The sequence below is a fragment of the Dermacentor variabilis genome, chromosome 6, assembly GCF_050947875.1.
Source record: "Dermacentor variabilis isolate Ectoservices chromosome 6, ASM5094787v1, whole genome shotgun sequence".
Taxonomy (NCBI): domain Eukaryota; kingdom Metazoa; phylum Arthropoda; class Arachnida; order Ixodida; family Ixodidae; genus Dermacentor; species Dermacentor variabilis.
In genome coordinates this window covers 12,498,467-12,524,319 of record NC_134573.1, presented here as the reverse complement: position 1 = coordinate 12,524,319, position 25,853 = coordinate 12,498,467, and the positions used below count along the sequence as shown (strand labels likewise).

Below are 25,853 nucleotides of genomic sequence, written 5' to 3'. Positions count from 1 at the left end.
TCCTTTCACTTTGCACCAATTCCACGCCAGAAACTTCAAAAGACTATACATCTTTTTAATAAAAGCAACTACAAGGCTATACGCAATAATCTGTACGGCTTCTTTATTTCATTCGAGGCATCCTTTAACAAACACGATATGCATACTAACTGGCAAAAGTTCAAATAAAAAATAAATGATCTAGCTGACAGGTTCAGTCCAAAGATAATGCTTCGATAACAACTTCAGAAGCTATGGTTCCCCAATTCTTTCAAGAGAGTTGAAAAAAAAAAAAAAAAATTTGTACCATGCAGCAAATGGCAGGACAAACACATGAGCCTGGGATAAATACTACGCAGCGGAATGTGCATATTTATAAGCTATTCGGGAGGCAAAACAGCTGTTCTTTCACGAAGATTTACCAAACATGTTGGTCACTAATCCAAGAAAGTTCAGGCAAGTGATAAATCCTTGGGAAATAAGCAGTATTGCGTTAGTCAACGAGAACAGTGAAATGGTCGAGGATGATGAATGTGCTAATCCTTTTAATATAGCTTTTGCGTCAGTCTTCTTCTATGAACCTAGCTTGTCATTTCCCTATGCAGTTAACAACTCAACTAGTGTCATGCAATCGGCAACCTTCTTTGCTGATGGTAATTTGACTCTGATTGGGAATTTTAAAATAACATCCTCAGCCGGAGTAGATAACAAACTCAAAAGTGTTAAAAAATACTAAAGACATCAGTCCTGCTTATTTGTGCTTGCTGTTCTCGCAGTCACTCTCAACTGGCACCATACCATATGACTGGAAGGTGGGAAGGGTTGTTCCCATCTACAAATCAGTTGACAAGAACTCTCCACTTAACTATCGCCCCATCTCACTAACAAGCATAGGTACCTTGCAAAATCATGGAACATGTCATTTGTACAGAAATTATGACATTTTTAGACAAAGGAAACTTTTTTCATTTTTCACAGCACGGATTTCGCAAGGGATTTTCCTGCGAAACGCAATTGGCAGTTTTCCTTCATGACATTCACACTAATCTAGATACTAAGCAGCAGACAGACGCAGTATTCCTAGATTCCGCAAAAGCATTCGATAAGGTACCACATCAACGACTATTACTAAAACTATCTCTGGCGTGCACCCCGATATATTGCGATGAATTGAAGCTTTACTTAGTAACTGCTCACAGTTAGTCCTTGTTACCGACAGCCCATCTCTTTCACTACCGGTAACTTCTGGGGTTTCACAAGGGTCTGTCCTCGGGCCTCTCCTCTTCTTAACGAAAACTAAAAAGACGTCGAAAAAAAAGGATAAATTGTGCGGAGATAATAGAGCTCACATGCAAATTAAAATTAGAAATAAAAGCTGCAAAAGACGATTTCTTTTCAAATAAGTTAACAAATTTTATAAGGAATCAACCGCAAAAGTTTTGGCGCTACTTGTCGAAGCCAGAAGGCGTGAGCAGTAAAATAGAAGTAGCAGGTTTGGTCACAGAAGACATGTGCGTTGTAGCAAATACATTTAACACCTATTTCCAATCCCGTTTTCACGCGCTGGCCAATCTCGACTGCGCCCGTGACAGCCGCTGACACCCAGATGGGTGGAGTTGTGATAACAGAGTCGGGCATATTAAACTTGCTTTTGGAAATAGACATCAAGAAGGCGCTGGGGCCCGATAATATATCAAATATATTTTTGAAACAATATATACGCAGCAGCTGTCTCCCTTTTTGCAGATTACATTTTCTGAATCACTGAGTACAGCCTCTCTTCCCAAGGATTGGTTATGTGCCAAAGCAATCCCCATACATAAAGAAAGCAATAAATTACACGTGGAAACATATAGACCAATATCACTAACAAGTTACTGCTGTAAATTAATGCAGCACATAGTAAGTAAAGCCTTCATGACATACTTAGAAGAAAATAATGTATTATACCCTAAGCAACACGGTTTTAGAAAAGGCTTGTCAACTATAACACAATTATAAGAAATAACACATGACTTCGCATCAATAATTAACTTCAAATTCCAAGCTGATGCTATCTTTATTGATTTTTTGAAGGCTTATGATCGCGTCGTGCACTGTAAACTAATCGAGAAAATAAAGTCTATCGGAATTGAACACAATGTAGTAGAATGGATAGCAGCCTATCAGTCAAACTGAACTCAATATGTTACCATAAATAATTATGACTTGTACCAACTCGAAGTTTATTCAGGGGTACCACAGGGGTCCGTATTGGGGCCATTATTATTTCTCATATACGTTAATGACATCGATGATTGTGCAGAAAATGGAGTAAAATTGCGGCTCTTCGCCAATGAATTGGTAATTAATACAAGCGTGCAAGAAATCGAGGACCCAGCTTAGACTGAATAACAACAACATAGCCCAGTGGTGTGACATGTGGGGAATGAAAATTAATCTTACGAAAACACAGTATATGACCATAACTGGTAGAAAGCCGATCTTTAGGTTCAATTATACATTAATGGTCAATGATTTAATACAAACTGACACAGCAAAATATTTAGCCATAACCTTTACAAGCGCATTAAAATGGAATACCCATATCGATAATACATGTACGAAGGCCTTCCGAACACTCGGTTTCTTGCGACGAAAATTAACTGCAGCACCATCCTATGTGAAACTAAGAGCATATAAAACTTTAGTAAGGCCAATTCTTGAGTATGGTAGCGTAGTGTGGAACCCACACCTGAAAGGTCTCTCACAGAAATTAGAAAGTATTCAAAATAAAGCGTTGCGATTTATATACCATAAGTATTCTCGACACGAAAGCGTAAGTGCTCTAAGAAGCCAGGCAGCACTGCCTACCCTTGTTTATCGGCGTCGTGTGGCTGTCATGAAATTTCTTTTTATGCTATGTAATGACAACATTAATATGGATAAGCGAGATTAAGTGCAGCCACCACACCGACACTCCAATAGAACCTGTCATAGTAAACACATCAGGCAGTATCCGACACAGTGCGACACGTTTAGATATTCATATTTCCCATGGGCATTCGAAATCTAGAATTCGTTGCCAAAGGAAATTGTAGAATTAGATTCTGTGGATGGCTTTGTCGCAAAATCGGAGCCATATTTTGGTTGTTCATGAAAGTATTTGAGTGCGTAGTTTAAAGGTAATGCGTTGGTTGAGTGATTGGAAACTAGTGCACGTGTGATTGCATACTGCCTTATGATTTCAAATGTAAATATTGCAATGTGCTAAATAGTTCTGTTTTATAGATCCACAATAACTACAAGAATGTTATACGACTAATATTGTGTAATGAAGCAGACGCGCTCCTGCGTATGTACCGTCTGAAGAGGAAGACGAAGGGCCGTGCCGTGATCGCGAGTGAGCCCTGTGGTACGGACAGCCCTTGCAGTGCCTTGATTTATCTAGCGTTCCACACCGTTGTGAACGACAATAAACGTCGTCGCATTTGGTGGAGGTTGCTGAGATCCTTCGCCTCGTCCTGGAGCTCCGCACTCGAACCCTGTCAACAAGACCGCTCAGCACAATGCCCGATCCCGCCACCTCGTTGCCTGCACCCCCGGCTGCCACTGTCATCTGCGCCGGCATCCCTCGTCAACATGACCCACCCATTTTCAGTGGGACCGCCAAACACGACGTGGAAGACTGGCTGTCATCGTACGAACGTGTAAGTGCCCATAACAGATGGGATGACCAGTCTGACCCACGTGCCTTTCTACCTAGCCGACGTAGCCAAACTTTGGTTTTTTAACCACGAATCAGACTTTACGAGCTGGTCCGCGTTTAAGACTCTGTTTGCTGAAGTCTTTGATCGCCCAGCTGTGCATAAGCTACGCGCTGAACAGCGTCTACGCCAGCGTGCACAGCAGCCTGGAGAGACATTCCCCAGCTACATCGAGGATGTTCTCAATTGTGCAAGCGGGTAAATCCCAGCATGTCAGAGGATGACAAGATTAAACAAATCCTCAAGGACATAGAGGACAGCGCATTCCAGATGTTGCTGGCCAAAAGCCCAACTAGCATATCAGTATATTAACCTCTGCCAGAGCTTTGACGAGCTGCGCCGCCAACGTTCCATCGCCCGCCAGAACATTCAGCACGCCGATTCCGTCTCGAGCATCGCGGTTTCTACCGAAATAACCAACTCGACCCTCTCGCAGAATATTAAAGATTTTATTTGTGAAGAGGTGGCCAGGCAGCTCTCGCTGCTCCCTCACAGCGACGCACCTACGGCAGCTTTGCCTCTAACGCTGCAGCAAGCCATCCGAACTCAGATATCTGAAGCGCTTCCTGCAGCTCCTACAACACCCCTACCCAATCCTGTGAGTGTGCCGCTGGCCCATACCACCTTTGCCACTCACCCTACGTCGCTGCCGCTCAGTTATGCAGCCGTGGTTGCGCGGCCACTTGCGCAGACAGCTTCCTTTTCATCGCCGATGCATCCGGCCTCATTTCCAGTTGCCCGACCGTCACCACAGTTTTTGCGTCCCACCGAGACGTGGCGCACTCAAGACAACCGGCCTATCTGCTTCACTTGCGGCATTGCTGGTCATGTAGCGCGCTTCTGTCGCCGCCGCGCCCCAACTGAGCGTACCAGCTTTGACACGCCCAGCTACGCGCCACAATACGCAGCCCCACCGCCATTTTCACCGCGACGTCTCGACACTGATCGCCGGTCGGAAACTCGGCGCTCTCCTTCCCCTCGTCGGCGTTCGATTTCGCCCCTGCGTCGTCGAGTTCCCACTGAAGAGGGAAACTGACTGCTGCAGTTCCTGAGGCAAGAACTGCAAATACATCGACATTCTCAAGACCTCAATCTTCACCGCAAAATGTTATTAGCGTTTTTGTAGAGGGAGTACCCGCAGTCGCACTAGTCGATACCGGAGCAGCCGTTTCCGTCATTCACGAGAGCCTTTGCCGCAAGCTACGAAAAGTGACTACAGTTCGCTCAGGCCTGGTGCTTGCCACTGCCAGCGCGCAGCGAATTCATCTTTCAGCTGTATGCACGGCCCGTGTCATCATCAACGACGTTCTGTACATTATTGAGTGTTTCGTGCTACCATCTTGCTCTCACGACCTCATCCTTGGTTGGGATTTCCTGTCACGTCATCATGCTGTCGTTGACTGTTCGCATGCAGAAGTGTCGCTTTTACCACTATGTGAATCACTGCCGACCAGCTCTCCTCACTTTGCTGACAAACTCACTGTGGATGCCGACACAACCATACCTCCTGAGTCATCGATGGCTGTTGTCGTCTGATGCCACATCTGAAGCCACTGTGGTGTTCAAGCCGTCCGATGTGTTTGCTCAACGCAAGGGCATTGTTCTTCCGTTTGCCGTGCTTACTGTAACATCTGGGTCAACTGTGATGCTGGTCACCAACTACTACCAGTACCCGATCAGCCTACTGCGTGGAGAGGCCGTGGGATACTTCCAGGCGGTCGACTACATCGACGACCTCAATGTTCCTACCGACTCCCTCCGTCATGTTGATGCCATCACTTCAGTCTCCAGCTCATCCCCTTCAGTGGTTTTTGACAACGCCATCGACCCTGCTCTTTCCCCACCTCATCGTCGCCAACTTCTCGCTCTCCTTCACCAGTTTGTCAATTCCTTCGACAGTAATCAGACGTCACTGGGCCGTGCCACCGGTGTTTCTCACACCATCGAAACCGGTTCCCACTCCCCCTTGCGACAGCGCCCGTATCGTGTCTCCGCCGAAGAGCGCCGACTCATCACGGAGCAAGCGGACGACATGCTCAAACGTAGAGTCATTCGTCCCTCTCAAAGTCCTTGGTCTTCACATGTCGTATTGGTTAGAAAAAAATATGGCTCCATTCGCTTTTGTGTCGACTACAGATGCCTAAACAAGATAACGAGCAAAGACGTTTATCTACTGCCTCGAATCGATGACGCTCTCGATTGTTTACAAGGTGCAGAATACTTCAGTTCCTTGGATCTGCGCTCCAGGTACTGGCAAGTTCCAATGGCCGAGCCTGACCGTCCGAAAACCGCATTCGTTACACCCGAGGGCCTCTACGAGTTTAACGTCATGCCCTTCGGGTTCTGCAACGCGCCTGCTACTTTTGAGCGTATGATCGACACCATCCTTCGCGGTCACAAATGGAAGACCTGTTTATGTTACCTAGACGACATCGTCATTTTCTCAACCGATTTTCCGACACACTTCGCATTGCCTGCATGACATTCTGACCTGTCTCACATCTGCCGGCCTACAGCTTAACCTCAAGAAGTGCCGTTTTGCTGCAAGAAAACTAACCATATTGAGTCACGTTATCTCAAAAGACGGCGTCCTCCATGACCCAGACAAGCTCCGCGCCGTTGCAGACTTTCCAACGCACACATCTATCAAAACCCTCAGAATTTTTATTGGATTATGTTCCTATTTTCGTCGCTTCGTACGCAATTTCGCATCCATCATGGCACCTTTGACAAGTTTACTTTCCGGCAGTAACGGCATAGTAGCGTGGTCACCTGAATGTGATGCAGTGTTTTGGCAGTTACGCCACTTGTTGACCTCACCACCGATTCTTCGCCACTACGACCCCGATGCTCCCACGGAAGTCCATACTGACGCCAGCGGAGTTGGCCTTGGCACGGTCTTAGCGCAACGGAGAGCTGGCTACGATGAATACGTCATCGCTTATGTGAGCCGAACTCTAAAGAAAGCAGAATTAAATTACTCCGTCACAGAAAAGGAGTGCCTAGCAATCATCTGGGCACTAAGCAAGTTTCACCCATACCTTTACGGCCGTTCTTTCACCGTTGTTACTGATCACCATGCCCTTTGTTGGCTTTCTTCCTTGAAAGGCCCGACTGGACGCTTGGGACGTTGGGCGCTTCGCTTGCAAGAGTACGACATCCGCGTCATGTACCGCTCTGGTTGCAAGCACTCCGACGCTGATGCACTCCCTCGCTCTCCACTGACGCCTGATTTGGAGTCTTTGTCAGCTTCCTCGTCGAACCTTTCACCATCACTGACATGCTCACAGAGCAGTGCAAGGACCCAACTTTTGCAAAGTTACTTGACTACCTTGCCGCTCCGTCTGACGTCACTTCGACACGAGCACTGCGTCGCCAAGCAACCCACTTTTCCATGCGGGACAACATTCTATACCTTTGCAACTACATGCCCGACAGACACAAATGGCTCCTCGCTATACCTCGTCATATGCGCTCTGACATCTGCACGTCTTTTCACTTTGATTCCCTAAGCGCCCATGCCGCAATCCTCAAAACTTACACAAGGTTGCGTCAGCGTTATTATTGGAGAGGCATGTACAACTTTGTGCAAAAGTTCATTCAGTCTTGCACTACATGCCAACAAGGCAAGACACCTACCCAGCGTTTCACAGGACCGTTGCAGCCACTACCATGCCCGTCTCGTCCGTTGACCGCGTCGGCATCGACCTCTACGGCCCGTTTCCATGCAGCGGGCGTGGAAATCAGTGGATTATTGTCAGCGCAGATCACCTTACTCGCTACGCTGAGACTGCAGCTCTGCCAGCAGCGACCGCCCGTGACGTTGGTTTTTTCATTCTTCGCAATTTTGTTCTTAGTCACGGTGCTCCCCGAGAATTACTGAGTGATAGGGGCCGTGTCTTCCTGTAGGAGGGTATCCAAGCCCTTCTCGCTGAGTGCAGGATAATTCATCGCAAATCGACCGCGTACCATCCCGAGACCAACGATCTGACCGAGCGCTTCAATCGCACACTTGGCGACATGTTGCGGATGTATATTTCATCCGACCACTCCAACTGGGACACCGTACTTCCCTTTGTTACGTTCGCATACAACACAGCGACGCAAGCGACCACCGGCTTTTCCCCTTTTTTCCATGTGTATGGCCGTGAGCCTTAATTGCCCTTTGGACACCATACTGCCGTACCAACCTGACGCTACAGAGTATACTCCGCTTTTCGAAGTCGCCAAATATGCTGAAGATTGCCGTCAGCTGGCACGTACCCTGACTAGTGAAACTCAAGAACGTCAAAAGACAAGACATGACCGTGATCATCAAACACCGAACAACTTTGCTCCTGGTTCGCTTGTGTGGCATTGGATACCAGCCCACATTCCTGGCCTTTATTCCAAACTTTTGGCCCGTTATAACGGTCCCTACCGTATCATCGAGGCCACTTCACCGGTAAACTACATCGTCGAGCCGCTCACCGTGTAACCAGACCTGCGTCATCGTGAGCGCGAGACAGTACATGTCAACCGCCTGAAACCGTATTATGACCCGCTTATCTTTTCCACACCCAGAGTCGCCAGGACGGCTACGCTTCGCTCCTGCGGCATTGTAATGAAGCAGACGCGCTCCTGCGTATGTGCCGTCTGAAGAGGAAGACGAAGGGCCGTGCCGTGATCGCGAGCGAGCCCCGTGCTACGGACAGCCCTTGCAGTGCCTTGATTTATCTAGCGTTCCACACCGTTGTGAACGACAAGAAACGTCGTCGCAATTGCAATTGTTTTGAGCACCTTTTGTTATTCCTTGATTCATGAGAAACAAAGAAAGTGTCTTGTGTTGAATACCAGTGCTGTTGTACGGCAGTTTTCTTGTGCTTTCTTTATTTTTTCTTCTTTTTTTCCTGTTTTGCTCATGCTCATGTGTATTTTTACAACCCACTCCCTGTTTGGGCCTGTGAAAAGGCCTACAGTATTGTTAAATTTAAAAAATTAATGAATATTAACGACTTACCTCTGCATGTATCCTGCAATATTCGTATGTTTGCAGATGGCTGTGTCGTTCACAAAACAATTACTAACATGTCTGACCAAATCTCCCTTCAAGAGGATATTAACCGCTTGCAAAAATGGTGCGATTGCTGGTTAATGACACTTAATCCAAATAAATGTAAAGTAATGGTATTCTCCTGCAGACGTAACCCTGTAGCTTACCCATACAGAATAAATAACGTAGATGTAGAAACTGTGCAGTCTTACAAATACCTTGGTGTTACCCTTACTAATGACTTGACTTGGAACACACATATTACTAAAGTCATCTCATCTTCTAATAAATCTCTAGGTTTTTTAAAACGAAACCTAAAGCAAGCACCCAAGCATGTGAAATTGCTAGCCTATAAAAGCATAATCAGACCTAAACTCGAATATGCATATGCCGTATTAAGCCCTCATCAAGCATATCTAATCAACGCACTTGAATCGATGCAAAACCGTGCCATAAGGTTAATCCATTCAACAGATTCCTATGATGTCAGCTTTCGTCATTGAAAAAAGAATCCGGTTTGGTCACACTAGCTAATTGTCATCACATCTCAACTCTCTCTTTTTCGTAAGTTTTATCATACTTCACTTAATCAACCACCATACATTAATTCCGCTGCCCGTATATCACATCGCACTCGGCACGCGTACCAAGGTGGCCCGCCCTTGCACTCATACTACCACTTTTTCAGGCTCATTATTTTTTCGCACAGCAACAGATTGGAACAACCTACCCCACCAAATTGCCGCCATATCCTGTGCACCTACATTCATGCAAAAACTAACCGACCATTTTTCAGAATAAAAAAAATGTATGGGATATGCTATCTATGTGTGTACTAGATGGAATTATGTACCCAATTCTCACGTGTGTTGTATTTAACACTTGTGCTCTGTAATCCTTAAACTGATGCAGAATACATTTATGTATGCCCACCCCTTATGTAATGCCCCTATGGGGCTTTTAAGGTAATAAAATGAAAATGAATTGAAATGGATAACAGACAATATACAGATGAGGGTCCCAAAGTCTAAGACTGCAACGGGTCCCTCAGTTAACAAGAATGGAGAGATGTATTAAGGAAGAGCAAGTTAACTAAAAAAAAAGAAACACAACTGTGCAAATACAATATAGAAAAATTAAATTAACGAAAACAAATTGTCTGTATAAAAGCCTACAGTGCAGAAAAATAAAAGCTGTCAATACATACAAATGGAAAATACAGTGTAATGAATGAAGTAAACTTAGTTATACATGTAAAAAGAATAAAGTAAACTTAGTCATACATGTAAAAAAGCTTAAGGGCATGACTAAATGTATGAAAGGATGAAGATTTAATGCTGATAGGTAAACCATTCCCCAATTTTATAGCAGCGAGTGATGATGTCATTTTTACATAGTTTGAATTAACCATGCAGTAGATAACTGGAGTTACGTGCAAACTTGGTATTATTATTACTGATGAGGTACCTGGAATCAATGCATTGGTATGAAAGCTGTTTAGTGTGTAATTTATAAAACAAAATTATTAGATGATAGTTGAACAAGTCCGTTACAACAAGGATATTATTCTCACGAAGTAATAGCGTAGCACTCGTGAAAAACTCACTGTTAATGATAATGCGTATTGCATGGTTTTGTAAGTGCTGAATAGACGAGATATGATAGTTATATGTGTTTCCCCAGGAAACAGTGCCATAATTAATGTGATTGTGGATGAAGGCAAAGTATAATGCTAATAATGCTTCTCTGGAGAAATATGCTCTTGATTTGATAAATGCTCTAATACCGAAGGTACACTTTTCCTTAATGAAGGCAATGTGTTGAGAAAACATTAGGTTAGGATCTAATTTGATGGCCAAAAATGACACACAGTCGAAGACGGGAATGTGATGATTGCCTAGAGTTATCTCAGGCAAGCCAGGCAGTATTCCTTGGCTAGAACGAAAAATCATGAATTGAGTTTTTGAAGGATTGATAATTAAATGATTGGAAGAACACCATGCAATAATATGATCAAGCTCATGGTTTAGTTTAAACAGTAAGGTTGTTAGAGAAGTGTCACACAGTGAGATAGTAATATTGCCTGCATATAGTACACAATGTGTCGATATAAGACACGTGGGTAAATCATTAATATAAATGAAGAATAGTAAGGGACCTAGTATGGAGCCTTGTGGTACACCTTGGTTAGTAACTTTGGTACCAGAATAAGCACCTCCAAAAAAAGTTTGTTCTCTATCATGCAGGTAAATTTTTCGGAGTACAGGACTGGTAATTCCCAGGGCTTCTAGCTTAGTAAAAAGTATGTTATGATTAATGGTATCAAAAGCTTTAGTGAAGTCTCAAAATACCGAACCAACTAAGTTACCTGAATCAATCGAGAGACGAATGTAGTCTTAGGGATATTAAAGCTAAGTTAATTGAACTGCCAGCGCAAAAACTAAATTCAGAAGATTGCAACAAATTAGATTTTTTAAAATAAATATTTAGGCACTTACAAAATAACTTCTCAACAACTTTACTAATCGAAGAGAGGACAGAAATAGGACAATAGTTAAACACCCTCGTTTTATCACCTTTCTTATGTACAGGAATAATCTTAGACCTTTTAAGCGAAGTGCGAAAAATAGCACATTTAAAAATGTTATTAATTATAATACAAAGTGTATCAGAAATAAGTGGTGCAACAAGTTTTAGATGAACTACAGAAATGTTATCTAAGCCAGCGATAGTATTCTTTAGAGCTAATACCATGGAACATACCTCTTCTGCAGTTATGGGAAAGAGAAAAAAAGAATGATTGCAGTGATAAATGGGAAAAGTAGTAGTCATATGACGACTGCTGTATATGTTATAAAAGTAGTCACTGAAACTATTTGCTACACTAGAAGAATCAGTATGAGTTTTATTATTGTAGGTTATTTTATCATCAATATTACCGGACTTAGGTAAGTTCATGAATGCATTAAGAAGTTGCCATTGTTTTTTGGGATTGTTCTTGTGTTCTGCAAATTCATTTTAGTAATACTGTCGTTTACACTTTTTTCGCAAGTTATTCAGAATGTTAGTACAACAATTTTCATAGCGTGCTACTAAGCATACATTAAAAGGTTTCTTTTTAGTCTTTCTGTATAGGTTTTCTTTTTTCTCATACTAGTCAGTAAACCTTTTGTTACCCAAGCGTTACCGGCAGGGGTGCAGCCAGAGGGGGGGGGGGGGGGGGGTCTTATGGGGCTTTAGGCCCATAAGCACCCCCCCCCCCATATCGTAATAACATCGCAATAACATCATAACTGCGCGCCGCATGCTGTATGTGCGAGTGAAAGCATAGAGGGGGGGGTAGGGGTGGAATGGGTGAGCCGACGATGGTGGCTCAGCCTTGTGTGCGCAAAGATGAAAAGCGGGGAAGCAAGCATGCTGCCTTCCGTCGCACGTGATACATCGATGGAATGGAGCCGTGATCCAGAATTCCGTCAGTCTGCGATTGTGCAACATGTTTATTTGCCTTGTTTGACGCAATATACACTGACTTTTTCATAGATACGTAGCTTTATTGGAGACCTAAACGTGCATTTAAATATGTTGTTGCGAGGTTTCGTGTATACGTGCAGGGAACTTTGTTTCCAGTGACACTTTTCTGCCCTTTATCAAGCTTTATCTTCGCATTTGTATATTCCATTGCATATTCGGATTTTTAATGTGCGACAGCGAGTCAAATGAAAACGAGCCTATCCACCCCGCGCAATAACGGTTCGGTTCATTATCTGCGAGGCATGTGAGTAGCACACAGGCATTTACAAAAGTGACACACAAGGGTGAGGATAAACCTTTTTTAATGTTCTCATACACTGGGTTCAACATGGTTGCGTGACGTAATAGACACTCCAGAAGTTGAGCAGCGTGGTGCCATGAGGGCTTTGACAGCTGAAGGTGTTTCCCCAAAAAAAATCAGTCGCCGTATGGCTGCCATGTACGTTGAACATTTCATTTCATTGGCCACTGTGAAGGGTTGGAGCAAACGGTTGAAAGAAGGACGTGAAAGTTGCAAAGACGATCCAAGACTGGGCCAAAGCCATCGTGCAATCACCGCTAACAAAATTGCAAAGGTTGATGAGCTGATGAGACAAGAATGGAGGATAAGCATCGATGGACTGGCAGAGCGTGTGAACATCAGTCCCGGTTTGGTTCACGCCATAATTCATGAACATCTCAATTATCGGCTCTTGTGTGCGCAATGGATGCCCAAGATTTTGAATGACCGGCAGAAGACAAAGAAGTTCGGCGCTGCCTTGACTCATCGGATCCGGTATCACAATGAGGGTGACGGCCTCTCGCTTGCAATTGTGATCGAGGACGAACCATGGTGCCCTACTGGGAGCCTGAAACATGATGGCAAAGCTTACAGTGGAAACATTCGAATTCACCACTCCCAAAGAAAGCAAAGGCCGTCATTTCCGCCAGAAAGGTGTTTTCGACTTCTTTTTCGATCATCAGAGTTCATTACTGATGGAATTTGCTGATGGCAAAGTGCAAGTGGGAAACACTGCAACATCCGCCATACAGTCCAGACCTGTCGCCTTGCGACTTCCATATTTTGGGGCAATTGAAAAAACAGCTCAAGGGAACCAGATTCGTGTCTGACGATGACGTGAAAGAGTCAGTTACAGACTTTTTGAAGCAGCTACCAAAGGAGTTTTATGAGACGGGAATCACACGACTCGTTAGTCAGTGAGACAAATGTCTAAATGCTCATAGAGACTACTTTTACATAAAGTATCCCATTTGTCATATACTCCGATTGGCTCACTTTCACTTGACTCGGCCTCGTATATTTCGCAATGTTCTTGCGTTTTATCTGTGCTCTCTGTTGCGACTATAATTTTGGTGCAGTTATTCAGAATACACAACTGGTCACAGCTGCTCCTGCGCAAAACATAGGAACAAAGGACAGCGTCATTGAGGTTTTTCCATGGCCATTGCATATGTACAACAATGCAAACATAGTTCTTGAATAACGAACTTTCATTAAAATATTTATCAACTAATTCATTTCACGGCCTTTACATTTTTTATATTGGCGGCATGCACTGCTTTGCTATTTTCGAACTGATATATAGTTGTAAAGTTCGTGTGATATACTTTAAAAGAGTTAACTGCTTGGCTAGTTGGTGATCTTGCATACTGATCTGATCTTGCGCCCGTGGTATCGTCGTCTTTCTTGTGTGTGTTGTTTTTTGGCGCAGAATCCTTTCGTGTGATATTCTCTTTAGTTATTTAAGATAAAAACATGAAAGCATTAGTATCAGTTATGTCGGGTACAATTTTTGGGGCATACAAGTATACTCTTTCATGAAAAAATATATATATTGTACTTGTTATGACAGTGCATAGCGTTCTAGAATTTGTTTGCAGCATCTTTGGCAATGACAATGCAGTCATTATTCATGTATTTGATCCCTCAAGAAATTGTTTAAGAGGAAGCCTTAGCTCAGGCCCAACTCCTACGCGGCCTATTTAAATACATGTAAAACGCAGAAAAGCTTTTCTCACATAATCCCTGGATTGCTTTTAATGCAATTTGTTGCATTTGAGAGAGAAAGTTAAATTCTAGTCTCTGTTGGAAGCAAAATTTCAATCTAGGGCTTGAAAATTTTGTTTAAAATATTTAGAAAAATTCGACAGTTTGAAAAAATAGAAGCATGACGTTTACAAATTAAGAGCTCTGCATCAAGAACAAATATCACGGTTCTGTAAATGGCATCTATTATAACAGTCAAAGCGGACAAATTTGGTATGTCAATTTGTATTGACACGTGTACTTGTCTTTATCGGGCGACATGTTTCACCGCCTAACAAATGTTATGGCACAGCGCAGGATGCGCTTGCATGTGTGGGAAGTTTCTGGAATGTTATCGATGGTTCCATCCACTGTCTTTGACCGAAACTTGTGTAATCTGATTGCATGTGTGCGCAACGTGAATAATATAGAACTTTGTGGAAGGCGCGCGGGTCCCAGCGATTAGTCTCGAACATTCGACGATTGATCTATAAAAGCCGATGCGCTTGACCTGCTGATCAGATTTTCGACGATCGCCGACCGTGTTCGCCGCTATCGTTGTGCTATAAGTGTAGCCTGTCTTGTGGGCACAGGTTCGCCCAATAAAAGTTAGTTTTGTCATTCACAGTATTGCTACTGTGTCCTTCTACGTCACCACCACGTGACAGTATCTTGTGTGAACTGTTTACGCTGCGTACAAGGAATCTGCAAAAGCTGTATTTCCATTATACTAAATTTTTTTTAGATTCATTATGGACAGGTTCTCGGAAAGCATTGCTCCAGAAATAACGCATCACAATTACTGAGTGAAACAGAAACTCGAAATAGGGCATTTCTAAATCTCGAAATAAGTTACCTGTGGTTTGGTTGTACGCAACACTTTTTAGTATGCTTTTTAATAGGTTGTCAATTTTATGTTTCCAAAATCCGTTGCAATTAAAAAAACAGCAAATGCCGTACCTTATATGCGAGTAGCCTAAAGCATGCACTATCACTTTTTTAATATTGGTAGGTGCATAACTCCTTATACGGTAAAAGACACATGCAACATTACATAATCACGCACAAATTCGAGCCATTTGAATATTCCATGATAAGTCAGTCTCAAAGTATACTCCAAGTATACTTTGTTGAAGTTAGCGCATTGTGGTGTCGTCTCCCTTCTGTCCTTGTTCGCTGGCACTAAATATGCTTTCCAAGTCAGTCTACCAACACGCCCAACTAATGGCAATCCTTTTGCATGTTACTCCCAACGAGACAGAAACTCTAGGAATTTCTTCGGAGGGCTTCAGAGCAAGCACGCTGCAACCAGCCGCAACACACGGAGAATGCGTCCGTACAGCCCGTGCGACTGCAGCGCCGCCGCATACATCCGGGAGCTGTCTACGCTCCCGGCTTCAAAGCAGTGCGTGGCGTGCTCCGCCGCCTGAACACACTGCCCCTATTCTAGTACATTGTAGTTCTATACCCTCAGTTTCAGCTTCAGATTGTTTTGACCAATAGTAGCATACTGCCCATCCTTGTAAGAGTATTTACAAAGCTCCGTTATTAGGTCAAATGTTCTCAGGAGTAAGGCCGCCACTGGGCGATGTAGTAAAGAGAAGCAAGCCGTTGCACAAAGTGCTATAATCTCAGCTTCAGCTCAGGATTGTTTTGACCACTAGCGCCCCCAGTGTCCAACCTTGTAAGGGTACCGAAAAAGCCACGCTGATTACCGTATTTACACGATTGTAAGTCGACCCCTTTTTTAAAATTTGAAAGTCTGAAGTTGGGGGGGTAGACTTACAATCGAAACCAAAACATGGCCCCGCCAAAGAAAGCCATACCAACGAGAGCTACAACGTAGTTACAATTTTATGTTTGCTCCATGGCCCTACCCGTATCTTTTAGCTATCCCGCGTGTTTGTTTGCTTTTCGGAAGGGTTTTTCAACATTTTTGAGAGGCTTACAGTGCATGCAACACTCATGGGGGGGGGGGGGGGGGTCGGTAGTTGATAAAATCGCCGCTGTTCCCATTTGCGGCGGCACCCTCAGAATGGCGGCGCTTGCGGGGAGTATCGGTAGTTCATGGAAGAGCAGACACCGCTCGCGGGTTTCTCTTTCTCTGTTTAAAGGCATTAGTATTGGTTTGACTAACTTCTTGACGTGCTCCACTTCGGCTACGTGCTACTTCTACGCTTCCCCAGTCGTCATGAGTGCTGCAGGCCCACTAATCTTTCGGCACTCGTTCACAGCAGCGTTCAAGAGGGCTGCCATCCTTTACGCCGAAGAAACAAATCACTGCGCAGCGGGCCGCAATTTTGATGTTTCTAAACGGGTGGTGCGAGAGTGGCGACTGCAGCGAAGCGAAATTTTCACCTGTGTGACGGCAAGTGAGAAATTTCCCACTTGCCGAAGTATGGACGCTTTCCGGAGCTGTAGGCTAAGCTTGCAGCGTACGTACATCGCTGAAATGCATGATCGGTCCCTGTCAGTGAAGTGCGACATGGTCATGAAATAAGCCCAGACCTCCGCCTTAATTTTAAGCTTCTGCTCCACCGTGAGTACAACGAGTGGCTGGCGGCAGAAGACTGCGAAATTACGCCAACCGGACCTGTCAAAAGAGCCCTCCCTGACGGCTGCGTGTGGTCGGGTGCATTTGGCGTGGGCTGCTGTTCTGCAAGATGTCCTGGTGCGGTCGTTTGCCAAATTTGAAATTTCGCTGGACCACGACGCGCTGTGGGACCGCAGCAACGATGACGATGGCAGCACTAGTGAAGACGAGTAGTCCAATGACCATGTCAGCTACTAATAAATTTTCGTTATCGAATGCGCCGTCAGGTTTTTCTTTTTTTTTTTCCCGGTCAAGCGATATAGGGGGGTCGACTTACATTCGAGTCGACTTACAATCGTGTAAATACGGTAGGAATAATGACCTAAGGAGTAAGGCCGCTACTGGTCGACGTGGTAACGAACCGCAAGCTGTTGCAGAAAGTGCTATATCTTCAGTTTCAGTTTCAGATTGTTTTGACCGCTACAGCCACACCGCGCCAAACTTTGTAAGAGTACTTCTCCGTGTTCACCTTCCCATTTTTTGAAATAAAGCCAATCCCTTTGGTCCCCGCACAAGGAAGTCCTTATTTTTCTGTGGCACTCCGTGCTCCAAGCCGTTGGCCTTACTCTTTAAGCCCTACTTTCTGGCCAGCCCGTCGAGGCAACACTACAATTTGGAAATACAACAGAAAGCTTGCCGCGAATACCCAAGATTCCACGTACCGTTTATATTGATGGCTTCTGAAGTGGCATTAAATTTGTTGACGCGTATCGAACATGATCTGTGTGCCTTCAGCAGTGGTTAATCGAAGAGATTTTCACAATTTGATCCCAAAATAAGCACTGGTTTTGTTGCCATTTCCCCTGTCCGCATCACATTATAGTTTTGATCATTCCTGTTCACCTAACAGAGGCGGTCCTGTTCACTAACAGAGGCGGTCCCAGCTTACCCCGTGCATTGGGCAGACTTCAAGGAGCCCATGCAGTAAAGCAGCAGACGCACTGTCAGAGACAAAGTTTACGACTGTGAGGTGCTCGTTTGGGTGGCACTGAGTGCTCAATGAGCACGAGGTGCGAAGTGGTACTGTGCAGGCCTTTACATCGAATATACAGAATTTACTTGAATCTAACCTGCACTTTCTTTTTTTCAGTAAAGATGGGTCCAAAAATTGTGTGCGCATTAGAATCAAGTACAGCCCTTACAGTCCTAAATCTGCGCTACCATATCACCATTGGCATTTCAATATGGCCGCCTCGTACACGTTCGAGCCTAGCTGCCGTAGCTTTCTCCGTATGCTGTATTATGTGCTGTATCGGGAGGGTTGGCCGGTATGCCATTGTTATAACCGGTAATTGGTAAAACCGGTTTGCATGAAAAAAACAAAATAGGGGGATGGCAGAGCTGTTGTGAGAAAACTATATAGGCGGGGAGGCCAGTGCCCCTCCCCACTATAACCCAACCGCCTTCCTCCATCCGGCTGCTGATTGTGCTCACTCATTTAACTGCTTCCCGGGCGCCTTGATCGCGAGTAACAAGTCGCGGCTGTCGGCGTTAAAAAATGGCACTGCCATAACTGCAGAGTGGTCACGGGTGGCAAGCAATATGCGAGCACTGCCAAGGCAGCACTTTGGTGGGCCCAAAAGATGCCTTTTAAAAAATGTGAGGAGATTGCCACGACAGCCTGTCAGCTTGAGAAATCCAGAAGAAACGCTGAGGCGAGATCACCAGAAGCGTATCGGCATGTAGGTCACGCTGCGTTGCACAAGAAAACCCTATGTCCATCAGCCTTGCTGACATCCCTCTCGAAGGTACTCAGGTGCTCCATCTAGTGCAGTGGAAGGTTCCTCGCGAAAATGAAGCTCCGGAGGGACTGAATCATCTGCCAGGCTTCCTGTGAGGACATCGTTGAGGCAGCCTGCCCTATCGCATCATAGCTGCCGTCGCTATACAATGCAAGCATGCTTGCGACGATCGCCTCATCAGTTACAATGTCGTGCATTGCTGATGATTAGCAGGTGGATCAGCCATCTTCCATTTCGGCGGTGAGTCAAACCAACTGTTGGTCAAACGAGGCTGAGGAACCGCATGGCCAGGAATGATTTCGACGCAACTGACAGAGACAAACGCGAGCGATTAAGGTGTTTGCAGAACTGTGCTGAATGAGGAGCCAGCGAGCAAGATGCGAGCAGCACAGTTGGCGCGATCCATTAGTGTTTCGGAGGGTCGCGCGGCGTAGAGATATGGGTGCAGCCCATTCGTGTTCGGAGGGATGGAAGGGCGACATGAGAGAGGCACGCGGAGAAGGCTGAAAAATGAGCGTGCGGCGGCCATTTGACCATCGGCCATCGTGCAACAGCTTGAACTTCTTGCTTTTTTTTTTTCAAGGATTTTGCATTTCACTACTTTTCGGCTCAGGCACCGAGCAGCCAGACTTCACCGTTATAACTGATAATGCGGCATCGGGGCATGGTAGTAATTGGGTTATTTCACCATGCAAAACTTACAAAAGTTGATGGTGCAGCAGCTTCTCATTGTTATAACCGATATATTGTTAAAATCAGTATCGTTATAAGTAGGTTTGACTGTATTTCTGTATGAAAAATGATGTACGCGGCACTGTGAAGGACCTTTCTTCAGGTCATGGCAACTGAGTGTGCGTTGCAATTGACGCATTTTTTTCCCTTTTTTTTTCATCACGAAAAATAGGTGCACATTACAATCGAGGGCGCATTAGAATAGAGCAAATACAGTACCCAATATACAATAAAATTTAATAGTAGATATTTGATTTGCAAATATAATTATTTGAACAATCACTGTTCGCCCATCCCTACTTTTTGTAGCAACATTGTAGACAGGGTAGTATGTTGTACAGCCTTCATCGTACAGAGCACACAGAGGCCTCTGCTGCGAGGGTGCTCGAAATATCTGGTTAGATTTGCTGCTTCACCGTTCTGTCTTGCCAGATGGTTCTGTCACTGCAGTCAGGCCCGATCCAGACCGAATTCCATGACTGCAATTGACAACGACTTCTGCCACATGGTCCAGCAATCGGGATCAAGTTTGGATGTGCTCACGTGCACCAGATTTCGTCAGTGGGTCCAAAGCACCTATGAAATTTCTATAATACAATGTAAAAATTGTGTTATAATACTCCATTTTCTTTTAAGGAAAATATTTGGGCTGTCTTTGCTTTCTGTATTAAGCGTTTTCTAGCACATTGAGTGTAGACGTCAGCCTTTGATCATGATACACGGACTGAGTCGCATAGATTGAGCAAGATTGCAATCGAAATAAGGCTGCTGGCAACTGTATGTTGCCTTGAAACGATGCTCACCTCCTCGCTGTGGTTGGGTTGGCAGAAGGCCTTGAGGAAGGTCTGGAGGGCGCGTAGGCGCACCTGTCCAAAGTAGCGGTGCAGGAGGCAGGCTGCCAGGTAGGGTGCTTGGGCCGCCACCCGGAAGAAGCGCACATAGTTGTTGCTGTTGAGGGCTGCAAATGCAGCCACCGCACGCTTCACCTCGGCCGACCAGCGCACCCAGGCAGGCAGCTTCTGCACCTGCCTGCACCCACAACATGCCCGAAACAAGGCTCAAAACAGCAGCTCTGTGCAAGGTACCACTTTTGGGGACCATGCATGATCCCTGCTCAAATGTGGTGTGGCTCCACGGCAGTGCACCGCAGTTTTGCCGTGAAGACACACTATGAGGCCAACAAATTTGCACATAATCTGCATCATCCTAGAATGAAAATATGCACAAGGAAGCGCAACTTTTCTGTACTGCTTATTCTATGATGGACATTTACCAGTGCAAGCGTTGTACACTTTCAGCATCTAATGAAAGCAATAGATGCAAAGAACTACAAGGCTCATTATGAAAGTGGAAACAATGTAATTGTGATAGCCGAGGGGAACCCACATTTTCTATACTGAAGCCCCCTCGCATCTTAAAGCACCTGTTTTCCAGGCAGTTACTGTTGCTTGTGTGCTCTTCATTGTTGTTGTTATCACAGACTGCTGCTCCGCGCCAATAACATTCATTCAGGCATGTTTATTTTCAATTATTGGTCGGCACTCAATATTTCCCGCCATTCAGACACCTCACAGATTCCTGCCAGAAGATGACGGGGGTTACACAGGGGAAGTGACAGGCCGCTGTGGCAACCACAAACTGAACAGAGGCATTTCTTCTTGCTGTTGCACATGCAGCCCTCATCTTCAAATGGTGCTTCAGCTGTGGTATTGCTTGCGCACAATGCGGTGTTTTTGTATGTTCCACATAAAAGAAGTTATTGAACAGTGTAGTTGCAATAATGTTGCTACTTTCACAAGAGCTCTTTGTATTCATGCAAGACATGCATAGGGTGGCAAAATAAAGTGAACTCACTCGGATTCAGGAAATTTTTTAATTGGGAAATTCCTCAGACTTGGACTCACCATAATCAGACTTGGCTAGAGCCCACCTGGCTCACTGATACTCAAGCTCACCACTCAAGCCAACTTGAACTCAGTTTAACCAACATCAGACTCCAACACACTCGGATTTATGAACTCATCCAACTCCCGCGGAACCCCAAAATCGGAATATGCTTGACTCAGAATTGCAGGCTCAGCATCAACAATCTTTGCACGATAAAAGTCGTATGCGGTGGCATCACAATCCTCCTTTTTCGTGGCAGAACGGCCTTAGTGGATTTGTCGCAAAACATTTTTGGAAGGTACACACACACGGCCGTGCAGCCAGATATAGAAGGAAAGACCCAAAAAAAAAAGTGCACGGACGGGCACTGCACGAAACACTCGTGCCATGTATTGAGCTGGAACTCCACTGGTATATAGCTCTACATCGGTGTGGTGCAAAAAATACGTGTAGCATAAAACTGCAACTCTACTTTTAAAACAGAAAGCGGCAAGGGCTTTGTCCGGACTACACCGTGAACCACAATAGTTGCCGCATTGCACTGATGGCTATAGCAAATCTATCTATAAACCCCTGCTTTACATTTGGGCGCCATTTCAAAAACATCACGTTGCTGACGAAGACTTCCAGCAGCATTGGCCCTCTCTTGCTAGTGGTGGCAGCGCGTGCCTTATTTCAAGTACTTAAGGCGTGTTAACACTGGGTCAATACGAGAGCGACAAGACAATGACACGAACAATTGGTCGACTATTCAGCATAGCATGTCGCTGAGACAATTTTCTCATACTAGGCTGACAACGACGCAACTCACAGGTGCCAGTTGTCTTGGCGTGACGGGTTTTCTTGTTGATGGCACTGACAAAATCAGCGTGCTGACCATGATCCGCACCCAGACGACTGAACCCACAGGACTATGCAATAAAATTGACAACGCGATAGCCGCAGTGCCTTCGCTTGCATATACAGTCGAACCCGACTATATCGAACCCGTTTACATCGAATTATTCTATATATCGAACAATTTCTGGACACTGTATAGTTACAATGAGTATATATAGCAAAAATTACGCTTACATCGAACAAAAAAAGCAGCGACTCCCGATATATCGAACGTCAAGCGGCAGAGAGTGCCCCCGGAAGTTAGCTTTCCCTCCCGTGACCGCCCTGTTTCGGACGAGCCGTCGACACCCCCCTGCAAAAAATGATCCTGGCCCGCCCGCAGCGCTTGCTCAGACAGCCAATCAGAGGCTCTTTTGACCTCGTCGTGCAGGATGGCAGAAGTGCGAGTTGTCTCGCTGCTTTTCTGGTTTATTGTGTGTGCGCCTTGTAGGCCGTCTCCCGCAGTGTTGCCGTGATGAAGCGGCAAAATTCGCCTTTTGTCGTGAATCTCGAAATCATAAATAGGATCGAACGCGATGAGAAGTCAGATGCCCCCGCAGCGTACAAGATTCCGAGGAGCACTCTCAGCACGATCTTGAAGGGGGAGATTACGGCTAAAGCGGCCAAACTCGCGACCCGGTGCCCGTGGCGCCCGATGCATACTCAGGGCCGTGTGCAAGTGGTTCATCCGAAATTGCTTCAGCCGTGCCGACTTTCGCGTGCTCAGTGATGACTAAATCCTGATGAATGCGAAGAAGCCGTTGCCGATGTTTCCGAAGTTCGGAGCGAGCTGTCAGAATTTCCGGAAGCTGTTGACGAATCAACGGTGGACGAGTTTGTGAGCACAAATGATGGTGTCGCGACCACACGAGAGCCCGAAAACGAAGACTACATTGCCGACATCGTACCGAGCACAAGTGAAAGTGGGCACAATGAGGAAAGCAACGCCGGTCCTTGGCCCACATCCTCCGAAGTGATTGGTGCGCTCGCGCTAGTTGGTGCTTCTGCGCGAATGCGGAAGGTTGCGGCCTCAGCTGCTCCAACGCTGACCATGTGGAAAAGTGCGTGCGTCGCAGGCAGCGAAATTGCCCAAGCAGAAGAAAACGCAGGACTACTTCGTGCGAAACTAAGCTAGTTTCACCAATAAAATGATTTTATAAATGGTATGTGCTTTTATGACATCCAATTATTTAGCAGGCTTATATCGAATTATGCTCTATATCGAACTGATAGGCATTTTTTTTCGAGTTCGATATAGCCGGGTTTGACTGTACAGTAGAACCCCGCTGTTACGTTCCTCACTGCTGCGTTTTCCCGGCTGCTACGTCGTTTTCATCCGGTCCCAGCATAGCTTCCATAGGATCCAATGTATAAGGAACACCGCTGTTATGTAGTAGCTGTGAAAACGTTCCTGCATGATGCGTCGCAACCCGAACCCGCCTGGGCTAAAGTAGGCAAAGCGCTCCAACCGCCATTTTGGTTTTTGACGAGTTTTGACCAGGCTTGGCCGGGCTTGGCTATGGAACTGGCTGCAAGAAGCTGCACGCCAGTTCGAGAGGCCGTCACTAGGTGGCCATACGTGAAAAATGCTCTCACTATCATCACTGTGATTACGGTCACCGCATGGTTTGTTGTACGGGTCGACTCACGGGGAAAGGAAACTTAGGAGGGGCCCTGATGTCACTCTCTGTGAAGCTATTAGCGGCGAGGAGTTACGGAGTCGCCATCTATCGGAAGCGCCTGGCTGGCGTAGTATGAGGGATCACGTGGCGCGCTCCTCATAGGTTTTGCTGTCAGCGCTCACTGAAAACACCACGCACGAGCTCTCCCCAACATTTCTGGAAGTACTTTCGGAACGAGAGGAGTTTGTTACTGTCTAAATAATAATCTTGGGCAAACTGAAAGCACAGAATCATTTACAGAAGCTATCTCTTTACCGAATACGTACAGTGAACGCCACTGCGCGCGGTTGCCGCGATGGAGTCTCCCGAACCGGCTTCTTGCGTGAAAGGTAGGTAAACGCTGAGAGCAAACTATGTGAAATATGTTCTTATAGTGTTTGTATAACTGAATGGAGCGTAATAGAATGAAGCCTCAATGCAGCGATCGCACAGATTCGCAGCGACCGACTGCCCGTCTGCATGCTTGTCCGCGCACTGTTTCGCTTTCACGGCGTGCGCGTTTTCGCGCCGTGCCATGAGCTTTAGGCCACAGAATATGACCATTTGACAGTATACAATCAACCATTGTTGCGTGGGTGCTATCAGAGTTGTTCGAAAATAATTTCATTGTAGAGACTTCGACGGGGACTGTGATGTGCCGTCGCGACGATTCAATCTTTCTTTTCTTCTTCTAAATTCTTGGACGTTTCAATATATTTCTCAAGTTGCGTCGCACTGTATGTTTATCGGTGTTCTCAGCGTGCGATTTCCCGCTGCTTCTTTTTTGTAATCCAGTGCATTAATTCATAACACAAACATGACCATATGCCACGATTTTTTTTTATGTGCTTCTTACCGCTCCCTTTCCACTCCAGTGAACTTGCCAGTATCTATAGCATCGACAAGTTCATAGACCAAACCGTCATGACATTAGTCGGGCAGCGGACACGGGAGAGCATCTCAGTGCGCGTTTTCCGAACATCGCAGACCCGGCGCCGTAGCAGAAATCTTCCTCGCGTCTGTGCTTGCTGCATACCCGAGTTGTAGCCGATGGCTGTTTGCCGGTTTTATGCTTCGCGAGCCAAGCTTCACGCAGCTTCTTGTCCTGCGGCTACGTGTGAATAAGGCTGACACCGGGCTCCGTTGCGTACATCCAGCACTGCGGCACCGAGCAGTAGCCTACCATGTTGCGTGCCTTCAAAGGCAGCCACTACCTAGTTTGGTGCTTTCAATCGTTGTAAAGGAGACACTCAAAGCGCGAGAATCTCGCCACTAAATGAGGACCACAGCGTACAAGGGAATTTAAACTCTCGTTTTCAGCTCGCTTCGGCGCTCCCGAAGCAGCCGACGCGGACACTATGTCCCCGTGATCCCTAATAGCATGTCACGCCGACGGTGGCGCCAGCTTTTCCAGTGGTGGAGCTCGAGGCCAATAGCTAAAGGGAAGCTGGAAGTTGGCGTTGCTCATGGCGTTGCTCCACCTATCGGGCCACCTCTCTCTCTTGTTTACATTTCTCGCGAAACCACGAAGTGCTGCGTGCAACTGGGCTGCTCGGAAGCGCGCGTTCTGCAGTAATACTAAACAATTGTTAGCACATTAGCATGATTACGCCAAAGAGGGCAAATTTTCCGCGGATATTCCTTCGTCCATTGCCATTGCCGTGGCGCGGTGACGACGAGGAGCACGAGCCGCATGATGCCGGGGAGTTGCCAAATCCTAGCTTTGGAGAAGCCGTCGCGGCTCTGGACCTCCTTCGCAGGTACGTCGAACCTCACAGCGAAGCTGACAGCAATGCGGCCTTCCAGGCTATTGAGAAACGTGTGGTGATTTCTAGCGAGCGAAAGAAATGGCAAGTAACCATTCTAGACTTTTTTAAGTTCTAAACGCACTCTGAAGAAATAAATTGTCTATAGTTGAAGCTCCAGATTTTTCATTCATTTTCGGAGCTTTCTTCACTGTTGCGTTTTCCCGGATGTTACATTTTTTTTCCTCGGTCCGGTGAAAAACGTATGAACGAGGTTCCACTGTATAATTAATCGTGGTC

General features: G+C 45.7%; 1 protein-coding gene across 2 annotated transcripts in view; it reads right to left on the bottom strand.

Annotated features, from left to right (window-relative positions):
* Window positions 1-25,853, bottom strand: part of LOC142584628 (germinal-center associated nuclear protein-like) — a 559,187-nt gene that overhangs the window by 412,995 nt on the left and 120,339 nt on the right. For both annotated transcript variants that reach the window (XM_075694780.1, XM_075694781.1), the window contains exon 10: window positions 20,185-20,410. In XM_075694780.1, coding sequence (XP_075550895.1) covers window positions 20,185-20,410 — 226 coding nt within the window. The remainder of the gene's footprint in view (window positions 1-20,184; window positions 20,411-25,853) is intronic.